Source organism: Penaeus monodon, chromosome 42, assembly GCF_015228065.2.
Source record: "Penaeus monodon isolate SGIC_2016 chromosome 42, NSTDA_Pmon_1, whole genome shotgun sequence".
NCBI lineage: Eukaryota > Metazoa > Arthropoda > Malacostraca > Decapoda > Penaeidae > Penaeus > Penaeus monodon.
In genome coordinates, this window is record NC_051427.1 from 9,479,325 (window position 1) to 9,494,324 (window position 15,000).

The 15,000-nt window shown below is 33.9% G+C and overlaps 1 protein-coding gene across 3 annotated transcripts in view; it reads left to right on the forward strand.

The window, feature by feature from the left end:
- Positions 1-774: 774 nt before the first annotated feature.
- The window catches only part of LOC119599453 (peptidyl-prolyl cis-trans isomerase E-like), a 17,667-nt gene continuing 3,441 nt past the window's right edge, over positions 775-15,000 (forward strand). The window contains exons 1-4 of one of the 3 annotated variants that reach the window (XM_037949235.1): positions 776-876; positions 3,009-3,218; positions 5,267-5,467; positions 12,986-14,075. In XM_037949235.1, the coding sequence (XP_037805163.1) occupies positions 3,015-3,218; positions 5,267-5,467; positions 12,986-13,507 (927 nt within the window). In that variant the 5' untranslated portion in view covers positions 776-876; positions 3,009-3,014 and the 3' untranslated portion in view covers positions 13,508-14,075. Of the gene's footprint in view, positions 877-974; positions 1,036-3,008; positions 3,219-5,266; positions 5,468-12,985; positions 14,076-15,000 lie in introns of those variants that run through there. The other 2 variants (XM_037949236.1, XM_037949238.1) reach the window with 2 other exon arrangements.

Below are 15,000 nucleotides of genomic sequence, written 5' to 3' on the forward strand. Positions count from 1 at the left end.
CCAATTGATCAGTATACAATATCACAGGAACAAGGCATAGGCGTTTATATGGTAAATTTAACTATAAAGAAGAGAAGCCTGGGTGATGACAGAAGGAGAGAGCTAAACAGACAGACAAAACAGAAAAGGAAAAGAGAGAGTGGACGTGTTATAAAGAAATTGTAACAGATAAGAGTTCGTAAAACTGATTTTGTGTGAAAATTCTGCCAAAGACCTACCGTTTGTTAACCAACTAGTTGTGAGGGAAAAAGATAATTCTGCAAGGTTAGTAAGTTATAAATGCTGTTAAACCATCACTTATTGATTAATGAATTTACACACACACACACACACACACACACACACACACACACACACACACACACACACACACACACACACACACACACACACACACACACACACACACACACACACACACACACACACACACACACACACACACACACATATATATATATATATATATATATATATATATATATATATATAGACACACATTAATCCATCTGTTTTTGCGGGGGGAAACATTTGTTTGTGGTTGTATTAAAATTAGCGATCTTCAAACATGTCTCTAACACGTTGACCTAATGCTCATATACAGGCGTTCGTATAAGGACAACATTTACATTCCCTCAAAATTCCATGAAAACCGCTCCGATTAGAAATATTTCCCTAATTAGGCATTATTTCGTGAATCCCACAAGAAAATTAACTAATCTGGATATCTTTTGATTCTTATTTCAGACCCATTTAAACCCATATTCACAAAGACACACAGGTGTCACTTACACGAACGTCTTACATGAATCCGGATTCTGCCATCAAACCTAAAAGACGAAGATAAAAAGGAATTTGGTGAATTTGTATCTTCCTGTGAGTGTATTTTCCTTCCTTTTGTCGTTTCCTCCTCGTGTATATGCCGTAGAAGTTTTTAACAGGGATGGATATAGTGAAGAATAGTGACACGGTGTAGAAAATTAGGGTTTTTTTTTATTTTTAGAAATCGACGTCTGTAGGTCGGAAGAGATTTAGGTAGAAAGAGGTTTATGTTTTCTGTAGAATAGCCTTTTAAAAAACCTATTTTCACGGGAGATAACAGCTAGCAAAAGGAGCATGAAACTATTTACTATATCTTTGTGCAAAGTTATATTTTTGAAATGATGATGTGGATCGAGTAGAAAGCTTTGTAGGGTTTTATAGTATAGAGTCGTTCTGTGTGGAATTTTGTGTTGCTTTTAACGTTTTCAGGAAAAAAAGAAATCGAGGAAATGTTTGTTTAATGTTAGAGGAATTAGTGACGGTAAACAAACATTTTTTTTTTCGATTTTGAGTAAAACTAAATACTTTTTTTTTTTTTTTTAGTTCACAAAATGGTACACTTCTGATACTTTTTTCCTACTTTGCAAACTGTACTCTGGTAACTTTTTTCTTTCCTTTTTTTTCTCTCTCAAAGCAAAAATACCACTTGGCAGGTTGTGACACATCCAAAGAAATAAGAAAAATTTGTGTCAAAGGATTATCATTACTAATTAGTCAGTTATAAAATAATTATCATTACCAGTCTTCTCTACAGACCTTTTACAACCATGCAATAGATCATTAAATGGGGAAATGCCATCTTATTGGACTGAAAGTTGCATAAGCAATAAAGTACCTAAGCAATGCAAGCAATTAGAGAGGAATCAGTTTACCTGTATCGCATAAGAAGTATATAACAAACTCGTTCTAAATGGGTTAAGACTGCCAATAGAGCAATTTTAAGAAAGAACCAGTATGGATTCCGCCCTAATAGATCAACTACTGCACAAATACTGACAGTAAGTTGACTAATAAAAGGCTTCAGAGCAAACAACTCAACAGCCACGATGGTTTTTGCAGACGTCGCAAAGGCTTTCGACTCCATTCATAGAGGCAAAATGCTGGAAGATAAGGGATGTACAGAGAATGTAGTGTATTGGTATATGTCATCACTATGGCAGAGAATGAGGAAAATAGTAATGCGAGAGGAATTGTATTTACCCTTGTGTGTGTGTTGTGTGTGTGTGATGTAGTGTGTGTGTGTGTGTGTGTGTGTGATGTGTTCGTTGTGTGTGTGGTGTGTGTGTGTGTGTGTTTGTGTGTTTGTGGGTGTGTGTGTGTGTGTTGGGTGTGTGTGTGTGTTTGTGTGTTGTGTGTGTGTGTGTGTGTGTGTGTGTATTGTTATGTATGTTGTATGACTCTTTCTATATATGTATATGTATATATATATGTATATCTATATATTATATATATATTATACTATTATATATTATAATATATATAATATATATAATATACTATATATATATATATATATATATATATTTATATATTATATATATTACATATATACATATATACATATATACATATATACATATATATATATATATATATATATATATATATATATATATATATATATATATATATACATATATACATATATACATATATATACATTTTTTTTTTTTTTACGGTATAGGCTCATGTTTGAGCGGCCGTGGTCACAGCATGATACTTAATTGTGGTTTTCATGTTGTGATGCTCTTGGAGTGAATACGTGGTAGGGTCTCCAGTTCCTTTCCACGGAGAGTGCGGTGTTACCTTTTAGGTAATCATTCTCTCTATTTTATCCTGTCTTGGGACCATCACTGACTTGGACTGGCTTGCCTACCCAGTGGCTTGGTAGGCAATCGAGGTGAAGTTCCATACCCAAGGGAACAACGCGCCGGCCGGTGACTCGAACCCTCGAACTCAGATTGCCGCCGTGACAGTCTTGAGTCCAATGCTCTAACCACTCGGCCACCGCGGCCCTATATATATACATATATGTATATATAGAGAGATGTTTATGTATTAATGTATGTATGTCTATATATAGTCCTTGAAGACAACCCTTTGATATCAAAAATAGGTTAAAATAAGATAAGAAAATATGTGAATATATAACATCAGGCTCATTGTAACATATCATCTTTTTACAGAAAAACATGATACTCCTCGAATGCCAAGTGTGCCTAGAGTGTTACGATGCGAGGAAGCGAGTCCCAAGGAGTCTCAGTTGCAAGCATACCCTCTGCACTTCTTGCATTGCCCAGATCATGAGAAGAGGACCACTGAAATGCCCCTTCTGCCGCACGTTGCACGCCGGTGCTGTTATCTCACCGGTCGACGTTCCCGTTCAAGGAGAGATGGTTTGTGTTGTGTGTAATAGGTCTTGTATGTATGAACTGCAGACATAGACCGTGGACACAGGAAACCCTCCCCTTTTTATAGTATTCTGTAAGTATCTTAACGCAAAGCCGAGGGTCATGGCAAATACGTACATGCCATACCCACTGTGAGTTTATTTTTTTAATTGTTTTTACACATGGATGGCTATACTTGTACCAAGTCATGAATGAGTACTGCATGTCTATCCCGTTTACCCTTTTCCTTGATTGACGAAAATATTTTACGTTGCCGTATTTTGCTGTTACAGATGTTCATAACATTATAGTAATTATAATGTCTAGAATAGAAATAACACCATCGTTATTCATAGCATTATGAAAAAATAATTTTTCCAGCCAATTCAAGGAAAGGTGAAATCAGGGAAGGTCACAAGGTCTACTAATTGACTCCCTTTGTGGCTAAGCACTAGCAGAGCCATCTATGTGCAGAGACATTTCACAAAAAAAATAATAAAATAAGCACATCATTTTCCCGGTGGCATTGGGTTAATGACTTAAGTTATATTTGAGGGTTCAGGTGTCTCATCTATGTTTATAAATTGAGTGTGATATGTTATTATGTTTATAGTATTACATTCAGTGATTTATACTTTGTTCTTTCTTTCATTTCCTTTTTTTTTCTCTTTTTTGATATAGTTATTTTTTTTATGAGAATTTAGAAATAATGAAACTTTTAACACTCTCTCTCTCTCTCTCTCTCTCTCTCTCTCTCTCTCTCTCTCTCTCTCTCTCTCTCTCTCTCTCTCTCTCTCTCTTCTCTCTCTCTCTCTCTCTCTCTCTTCTCTTTCTCTTCTCTCTCCTCTTCCTCTTCTCTCCTCCTCTCTCTCTCTCTCTCTCTCCCTCTCTCTCCTCTCTCTCTCTCTCTCTCTCTCTCCTCTCCCTCCTCTCTCCTCCTCTCCTCTCCTCTCCCTCCCTCCTCTCTCTCTCTCCTCTCTCTCTCTCTCTCCCTCCCTCCCCTCTCCCCCTCCTCTCCTCCTTCTCTCTCAACTCCCTCTCTCCTCTCTCTACATCATCTATTTTTTTCTCCATTCTCTCTTTCGTTCTTTCTTATTATTTCTTTCTTTTGCTTTTCTTTCTCTTCTCTTATTATTTTCTTTCATTTCTCTTTCTCCCCTTTTTCTTTCCTCTCTTTCTTTCTCTCATTCTTTTTTTTCTTTTTTCTTCTTCTTTCTTTTCTATAATATTGAATTTTTTCCCTAGACTATTCATATGTGCTATCAATATGCTTTGTACCTTATTCTCAAATGCCCTTTTTTTGATTAAAGTTATTGACTTTATTGTATTGTTATTATTCTGTTGATATAGTTATTGTTATTGTTATTGTTATTATTTCTTGTATTTGTATACCTCAGTAACATATTTAACTGGATTCTCTTTACACCTAAAGGACAAAATATGGCAGTTATCAATTGCAGGTATGTTGATTATTAATTCAACAAAGTTTCCAAATTAGACATGTTTTAGACATCCATATTAGAACAATTTGAGCTTCAGTAAAAAGATGCACTTTTCCTGTTCTGTGGGCTTACGAAGTGCAGAACTTTGTCGTCTTTTAGGGGTAAAGTGACAAGGTAATATCTTTTAGGCCAACTAATATTGCTAGTTTTTTCCCCTCTGGTTGTTGCTAGTTTTTTTCTCCTCAACACAGTCTTTTTTTTTCTTTTCTTTCTCTTTTTTTTTTCTTTTTCTTTTGCATTTCTTTCTGTTCAACCTTTTTCTTTTCTGCCTCAACATATTTTTTCTCTCCCTCTTTTTCTTCTCTCTTGCATCTCCCTCCCTTCACCTTTTTTCTCTTTGTCTCTCCTCTCTCATACATATCCCTCTTTTCCTCTTTCCTATCATTTACAATTCTTCTTTGTCTTTCCTCTCCATCACATTTCTTTCCTTTCATCTCTCCTCTTTGCCTTTATTTTCTTCTCCTTTGCCATCACTTCTTTCCCTTCCATTGTAAGTCTTTTTCCTCTTGTTAGGCTTCCATCTTACTCACCTACTGTCCTCACCCTTTTCAGGCATCTGGCGTCAACGTACTGAAGTTGCGCAGTGACATCCAGAAGGCTAATGCAAATGGTGCACATGTTTGGGCAGTGCTAAGGAGGGAAGGAGGAGCTCGAGGGAGCCACCGGTACGCCAAAATCACCGTGCATGACGAACGGCTGCACCTCCATGCCCTCAAAGATGGGGAGCCGCCAAAGGACTCCATCACCGTAGAAGTAAGGAAAACTTCTTTCTTTGCTTTAAGGGATCTCTGAGTGGGAAGAAAAAGCTGATGAATGAGTATGTAAATTGTTTCTGTGATGTAGATATGAGTGTATGTTTGTCTGTTTATATTTGTGTTTATTTTGGCTCACCTACAGTGAGAGAGAAAGAAAAAGAGAGAATGAAGTGCCTGACACTGTCTGTCAATAGAGCTCCCACACAGATAGCTCACTTCCCTGACATATATGATACTACTACTGTTCTTGTTTGTCAGTCGCAGGATCTTACTTGTTGGTCCAGCTGTCATGCGTGAGGAGGGGTGAAATAGGAAGTGTTAGCGAGTGGATTTCTTTGTTTTCCATCGCTTTGGTAAGGTGCACTCTGTGGCTTCTTGTAAATTAGGTTTCATTCAGCCTTGTTCCTTGGTCATTTCAGGCTAGTTAACACCAGACCCCAATAGATAGGGATGTGGACTTTTCCCTTTGTCAAACTCCTTAGTATATATATATATATATATATATATATATATATATATATATATATATAATATATATATATATATAATAGTATATATATATATATATATATATATATATATATATATATATATATATATATATATATATATATATTATTATATATATATATATTATATATATATATATATATATTATAATATATATATATATATATATATATATAAAAAAAGAGAGAGAGAGAGAGAGAGAGAGAGAGAGAGAGAGAGAGAGAGAGAGAGAGAGGAGAGAGAGAGAGAGAGAGAGAGAAGAGAGAGAGAGAGAGAGAGAGAGAGAGAGAGAGAGAGATTTTCAAACGTGTACAAGCAGTGAAAAGAGTCACAGCATTTATTACTGTTTTTAAAACATTTTAAATTACATTTACTCTATAGGATGTCATATGAAAATAAAAGAGTTTTTGGTGACTGATTGCAAACCATTCATTCTCTATATGTTGGCAAGAGGCACTAGCATTTGGGAAAAAAATGTTGATCATGAGATTTAAAACTGTGAGTAATAAGTTGTCAAGAAAGGGACTAGTTTTATTATACTGGGAAAGAGGATTGTTTGTAGTTGTGTTATTTAAGGTTAATTTATGCCTTGCTATGTTCACGTTCAGAATCCATTTTTCAACCAGAAACCGGACAGTGTGATATCCTTGCTGCATCTCATAAGTAATAAAGGGGTATTTTCATGAAATTGATGTTTATAGACTAATTTGCACAGCTGAGAGAACTGAGGAAAACCTATTTTTCTTGATTTCATAGAGTATGAGAGATAAGTTCTGAGCCAGTTACCTTTGTCCTAGGAGAATCACAAGTTGGGTAAACTCATTGAAAAAACTTGGTGAAAGTTATTGTATGAATGAGTTTTTTTTTTCTTTCTTTCTTTGTTTATTGAACACTACAGGAAGAAACAAGCTATGTTGATGTGCTTTGATATCTCCAAGGTAGACCTTTTAATCTCTTTACCAGAATTTTTAATAACTTGTATTCTCCTGTGCTATCTCCTCCACGAAATGAGTTATCCAAGTAGGAATCTTACTGCAATTGCATCATCCTTCTGTACTTATGGCTCAGAACTTTTCACCCATGATAGCATATCTCTCCTTCAGGTTTTCACTTGTTTATAATTCCTATTGGCCATCTACAAAACTAAAAGGATATTTTAGGTGCTAAGAGTTAATAGTTAAGTGTTTGTCATTATTAAGAGAAAAGGAGCTATTCATGTACGGAAGCGGATACACTTGCTCCTTTTGGTCTGAGATCGTAACCTATCATTAACCCAGTGATGCCGGGGAAATGTAGTATGCACAGTATTTTTGTTTTTTGAAATGTCCTTTAAATGTAGTCGACTAAACAAGTGCTCAGCCACCAAGCAGTGATTTAGTAGGGGTTAATGATCTCACTTGATTTCTCCTTTCCTTGAGTTTTTTGGGAAAGTTTTTCTTTTTTTCTTTTTTTTTTTACGATTAGTATCATTATAGATGCTGTTGTTACCGTTTTAGAAGTTACATATGTTATAAAGCAATATAAGATAAAAAGAGAATATTTCCCAAAAACAAGGAAATGGGTAAATAGGTGAGATAGCTGGTACAAGTAATTGACTCCTGTGTGACTAAGTATTTGTGGAGCCATCTAATTTGTAGTGACAATTAATAAATCAAACTCACAGTTTGGCATGGCATGAATGTACATGCCACACACGGCACTATTGGGTTGAAAAAAGAACTTAACACGAAAATAGTTTACTTTTGTTGCTTGCACTTTCAGCTTCTGTAAATCATCTTTATATTTTTGTTTTCTTTGTGAATGCATAATATAGTTTTGTGTGTTCTACTGTAGTCTTTTCTTCAATAGGATACTTTCTTACTTTTTCGTTTCTCCATCTTTTAGCCCCTAGCATCTGATAACATACCTTTAGGCATCATAGTGGTAATCTGTTATTTTTCTTTGCATAATGTGATCATTGCAATAGATGCAGGGTTGTGAATCCTAACATAATTTTTTAGGGTATTTGATTGTCGAAGGGTTGAGTATTTTATCCTTCAAGATGATTGAAGGAACAGGACTTGGACGTCAGTGCATACTTTACAGCATACCTTTGGCTTTGCTATTATCGCATCTATGGGGTTGAAAGAGAAGACAGAAAAGGTCAGATATTTTGGTTGACTACTGTCTATATTGTATAGGATTCTTTGTTGAAGGGATTTTCTTTTTATATTCCAATAATGCTGACACAAGGACAACTTAACAATATAATTAGGCTTTTGAATAGTGTGCTTAGTATATTATAGCTGGTTTGTGGCTAGAACTGATTTTTTTAAGCTGAATACTTTCAGCTACATCTTCATCATGAATACAGTCATGTAGTGGAAACCAGTCAAATACATCTCTTGTATTGTGAAGATTTCACCTCTTTTTCGACATTTGTCACAATGAACACAGTTCTAGCTGGGTATTTTTACCCCATTCTTGCTTCTGGGTTGTGGCTGGCATCAGTTCATAACAAGGCTAAGTTACTGTGAGATAAAAGTGATTGTAATTGTTTTTCATCTTAATAACCCCACATGGTACAGTGTTTATGTTTGGTGATTATGGTAAGTTAGTTTTACTAAGAATTAACACAGTTCACACATGTTCCTAATAACAGCATATGGGGGTGCAAATAACTATTGATTAAAATGTAAAATTCACTATTATTCAACAACATTTAAGGAACAGAAGTTAATGTAAACATTTCCACATAAGGACATTTATGTATTATAGGCTGCAAAAAAATGATAGTAAATAAGTATATTGATGATCACATGAGGGTGGAAAAAAGACTATTGTTTTGCAATGTGTTTTTGTTTTAAATTGCAAAGATATTCTGCATAGGTACAGGTATTGCATTTTTTTATAGTAATGATAATGATCAAAGTAATAATAATAATTGAAACAAAATTATATTGATAGTGATAGATAATGAAATAAGTAATAATAATGATAATTTAATGATATCATTATTGTTGTTATTATTATTATTTTTTTTATTATTATTATTATTATTATTTTCATTTTTATGTTGTTATCATTGTTATTATTATCATTACTAGTCATAGTAGTTGTTGCTGTAATGGTAGTATTGTTATAATGATGGTAATTACATAATGATAATGATGATAGTAATAGTAGTAATGATAATAGTGATAGTAATAGTAATGATAATAGTAATAGTAATTATAATGATAATAGTAATAATAATGATACTAGCAATAATAATGATATTAGTAATAGTAATGGTACTAGCAATGATAGTGATAATAATAATAATAATAATAATAATAATAATAGTGATAATGATAATAATAGTAATAATAATAATAATAATAATAATAATAATAATAATAATAATAATAATAATGAGAATGATCATGATGATAATGATAATCAAAATGTTGATGAAAATAATAATGATAATAAAATAATAATAATAATGATAATAACAATAGTTATCATACTACTTCTGCCACTCCTACTATAATAATAATATTATTATTATTAATACTAATAAAAATAATAATAGTAATGATAGTGACAACAACAAGAATAACAATAATAATAATAAGTATGACAATGGTGATGATGATGATAATAATAATAATAATTATATAACAACAATAACATAAAAATGATAATGATGATAATAATAATGATAATATAATAATAATATTGATAATAATGATAATAATAATAACAATAGCAATAATAGTGACAATAATAATCATAATGATGAAGATGATAACAGTAATCTGATGAATATTAGAATTAAGAAAAGTATGATTTTATGCAAGTATTTCTGTATATTCTTTTTATCTTGCTTTTACTGTATTAAGCAATAGTTAAAAGCAAAATAAATGTGCTAGACATCTAAGGTCATATAGCAATATAGAAAGGTATATACTGTATTAACTAACTTTCATAGAAGAGAAAGATGTATTACAGTGGCATAGATCACACTTGGAATTCGTTATTTGAGCACAAGTGAATATAGATAACCAGTTTTAACCCTTACCTGATAGGTAGTATTCATAGTGGCCAGGGCCCCACTGCCGGGGACTCATATCGTCACCCTAGCATGCGCGACCGCCCATGCCAAATACCAGCATCCCTTGCCTTTTCTTCGTAATACTAAGAGCCAATGTTGTGCTTTCAGTATTATTATTTTCTAAGGTCTCTATTTGCCATATTTCATGATAAATCAAGACTGTAGGATATTTTTGTTGTTATATAGACTCCATAGTTGATCATTATTTGCTCTATAGTCTGAATAAAATACGGACTTGAAACCGTAGGTTTTGTTGTATTTTTTTTTTTTTTTTTTTTTTTTTTTTTTTTCCCCAAGTTATTTTATAAGATAAACTTTCAACAGGTTTATATTATCACTTCCATATAGATATACTTTTATGTTCAGTGTTCTTATAAATGTGATTTTTTTTTTTCTTCTTCTTTTTTTCTTTTCTTTTCTTTTCTTTTTTTCAAAAATACATATCGGTATTTTCAGATCATTTTACATCATCACTTCATGAATACTATATAATATCACTGGCCAATGTGGTCGATTACCGATGTAATTTTTTTTACGCTAACCTCGGAAGCCCGAGAAGCCTTTATGAAATGCATAGTATAGGAAAAATGAGAAAAAGTGTTAAAAACTACTTAATCACATTTTCAGTGGCAAAAAAATATTATTTTGCCATAATTGTAACAAAAAAAAAACTCAAGGCATGGCCATACATACATCATGGCATGTACGTACATGCCACTGGCAGATAGTCCAGGGATGCCATGGCATGTACATACATGCCACCCGTTGGGAAAGGGTTAACACATGTATAAAGAGAAATTAATTGTATCTTCAACATTGTTTACCATTGGCAGCATAACATATGATAGAAAGGAGTTTTTGTTGTGGAAAGAGGAGAATGATATATACCCATGATACAAATGATCACAAGGTGCAAGTGGTTTATGTCTGTGTTTATATATGTGCCTTTATATCATATATTACAGTATTTATGTATATGCATATATACATATGAGGGCTGTTCGTTAAAGGTTTCCCCTGATCCATTTCCCATGGATGCACAGGAATGAAATGTCGTACAGTTATTAGTCTTTCTCAACATAGGTCCCACCAAGAGTGACACACTTCTCACATCTTTTTATGCAGTTGTAGACTCCTCACTTATTGATGTCCACAGGTTGCATTTGAAGCTATGAAGTGACTCAGAAATCAGTGTCTCATCATCTCAGAAACATTGCCTTCAAGAATTACTTCATGGACAGAAAGAGGTGAAGGTCAGATGATATAAGGTCAGGAGAGTAAAGGAGGACTGTGCTTCCACATGGGCATTGTGAGAGTTGTGAACGGGGGGGGGGAATTGTATTTGAGGAAGCAGACACCTTTGGTTTTGATAGCCTCTCGCAATTTCTGTAGCAGTGAAATATAGTAAGCTCCTTTAATTGTTGTACCTTTTGCCAGAAAATCTATCATCACTACTCCCAAAAGTCTGTAAGCATGACCTTGCCTGCCAAGAGTGTGACATGTGCCTTTTTGGGGGATGGTGAGTTAAAGTGCTTCCATTGTTTTGACTGGGCCTTAGTTTCCAGATCATAGTGATGAACCCAAGTTTCATCCTGCATAATTAGTCTGTCAAAAAAGTCCTCCTGGTTTTCTTGGCACATGGCTAAAAGAGCCTTGGGACAATGGACTCGCTCCTGCTTTTGAAAAGGTCTGAGTAGCTGGGAACTCATCAAGCAGACATTTGCATATGCAGATGGTCATGAATGATTTTGTCCATATACTCAACACTAATTTGATATTTTAGGCTAGCTGATGAACAGTAATACATCAATCTCTACTTGATGGATGGTGTCCTTATCAGTGGCAGACTGGGAACCCCCTGGAATAGGAGCTGTTTCCACAGATCTCCAACCACACATGAACTAGCGATGCCAATGTCTAACAACATCATATGATGGGGCATCTTCCCCATAAGTTGCTTTCATTTCATCAAAGTATGCAGTCATACAAGTACAAGAACCTGATCACTGCTCGATACTTCACTGGTTCTATTTTTACACCTTACTGCACCTTCACTACTGTAACAGAAAATGTTATGAGTTAAGGATTGGAAATCCACACATGACATATAGAGATGTGTATCATTATGCATGTGAAATTTCAGCCTCCTGGGATAAGTGAAAGTGAGGGGAAATCTTTAATGAGCGCCCCTCATATATGTAGCATATATACATACATATCATTTAGAGAATGTGTGAATGAGAATGGATATCTTCACAGTGCAAGAGATGTATCTGACCGATTTCTTTTTTATGTGTATTTCTGATGAAGATGTAATTAAAACTGGTCAAATACATCCCTTGCAATGTGAAGATGTTCTCTCACTTTCATAAATTTTCTACATAGTTCATACATATACATACACATACACATACACACACTTATGCACACTTATACACACGTTTATACATACATGCATACACATAAACATATACATAAACATACATACACATTAACATATACATAGACATACATACATGTATATACATAAATAAATGCCTAGTTCTTTAGTTATTTTTACTCTATTTTCAGGTGTTTTGAAATGACATTAAAACATAATTTTCCAAAGAGTACTTTTAAGAAGTCTTCAGTAGATTTTAGAAAGAATAATTTTGAAACTCCCACTTGAGAATGATAAAAGGAAATCAAATATTTTTTTAGGGAATACTTCATTGTAAATAGTAGAGATAATGATATGAACATTCATAATTTTTCTTGATTTTCTAGAGCTGTTTTGTGTCCCAAGTTTGTTTTTATCATTACCTACATTTTGTTGATTCTTTTGATTTTTTTTTATCAGACATGTAGTATGTGTTCTGTACTAATTTGTTAGGAATCCCTCTTTTTTTTTTTTGTTTAGAGGATGCAATATCTGGATGCCTTTTGCAGTACGAGTCTGTGCGAGGATTGGTGGATGAGCAGTTTGTGGTAGCATTCTTGGAGGTGGAGTGGGCAGGGCGTGTACAAGGCCGCGTGTACATCCAGCTCCTCGACAATGCTGGTAGAACGCTCCAGTTCATGTACTTCTGTACTGGAGAGCGCGGACCATCATACGCCGACACTCGCTTTCTCACAGTTTCCCTCAGAGGGCGGCCAGGCGAGCAACTTTGGGGTGGAGACTATGAGAACAACGACGGCTCTGGTGGGGCTGCACTCGAGGGCATGGAGCGTGGCGAAAAGAACCACCAAGATGTTGTGGCAGGATTGGTGGCTGGCTACTACTATACAGGCTACGGGCAGGACCACAACCCATCCCAGTTTGGCATTTACCTAAGGGATATGCCTGGGTATTCTGAAATGTCTTCCATTGGGAGAGTCCTAGTTGGGCAGGATATTCTGAATTCAATTGGCCGCCTCAACAATGTAAAGTTGGCGAGTGTGGGTAGCTGTGGCGTCCTGCTGTCGTTCTGAAGGCTTACGTGTTATTCATGGTGCATTTAGGAGGGCTAGGATTTCTATTCTTCCCATTCAAAGTAACCAATAATACTCAAGAACAGTGTTCCTCATCATAGCAAAATATTTAGAGATCTCAAAAAAAAAATCTATTAATGGAATAAGTAAAAGAAGTGAATAGATGATACATAGATATACCTATAAATATATACATGTACCATATACTGTATACATATTAACCTATTCCTTTACTTTATCAATGTATTGTAAGTTGTATCTCGTTAATACTCAAGGAGGGAAAAAAAAGACATTATTTATCATTTAAAGATTTTGACATCTTTTGAAAATATACCAGAGATCTTAAGAGTCATTTCTAATTCCTCATTATTTACTCATAGTGTTATTGAGGAAAGGGAAATATACATGATTGTGTATTTCTTATTTGTAAAATTATCTGAATATTTTCATTCTGGTAAAAAATTATATGGTGTTAAAAGGTGGGAATGAAATTGTGGTTGGACATATTTTTAAGAATCTGATTTAAAATTGTAAACAAAAATTTGGTAAATGAAATCTTTTATATGAATATGGTAATTTTTATTATCCATTTATTTGGCATTCTTTTTTTTTCAAGAATTAAGAAAAATATTTATAGAACAAATGGGAAACACATGATGAAAAAGAAAATATAACATCAAATAGATGGGCATTTTCCGTTTTTAAATATTTGTTCTTCCTCTGTGCTCTTATTTGGCTGTGATGCATTTTGATATTTTGATAATGGCTAAAACATTCACCATAAAATTATTTGAATTTGGTCTGTACTGATTAAAAAAATATAAATTGCTTTTAGAGCAGCAAGTCAAACAGATGAATATTATCAGTTATAGAAATATATGCTTTTTAGTTTGATTATAAGATGAGACATTATTTTATGACTATACTATTTTAACCCCTAAACCATCAGATTGTATGATGTTTTTTTATATCATTTAGGTAGTTTAAGCAAAAGGAAAGATAAATGAAAGTTGCATGACAGTAGCAATTTGTCAGGGGCTCATTTTGACAGGGTAAATAAGAATGCTATTCAGAAAATGAATAATGTTTAACAAGGACTAGAATGCATTATATTACAAGAGTAGGGAAACATGGTCACTACCTTTCTTCCAGGTTTTGCTGGGTACATGCACTGTCTGTTTGTAGCTTTGTTTTTTACATGTGGATGGCTTAACAAGTGTTTTTCACCAAGGAAACAGTTACTAGGCCTACATGTCCTTGCCTGTTTACCTCATTTCTTTAATTTCTGGGTAAAAAAGTATTTATTTCTGATGCTATTGTTAATATTATTATTATCATAAAATCGTTAACAGTAGCAATAACAATTCAAATCAAAAGATTTCTTTCCAGATATTCAAGGAGTGGGGTAAACAGGCAAAACAGGTAGACCTAACATTTGACTCCTTGGTGACTTCTGAACCATCTATGTGTAAACAAAATAGACAAAATAAAAT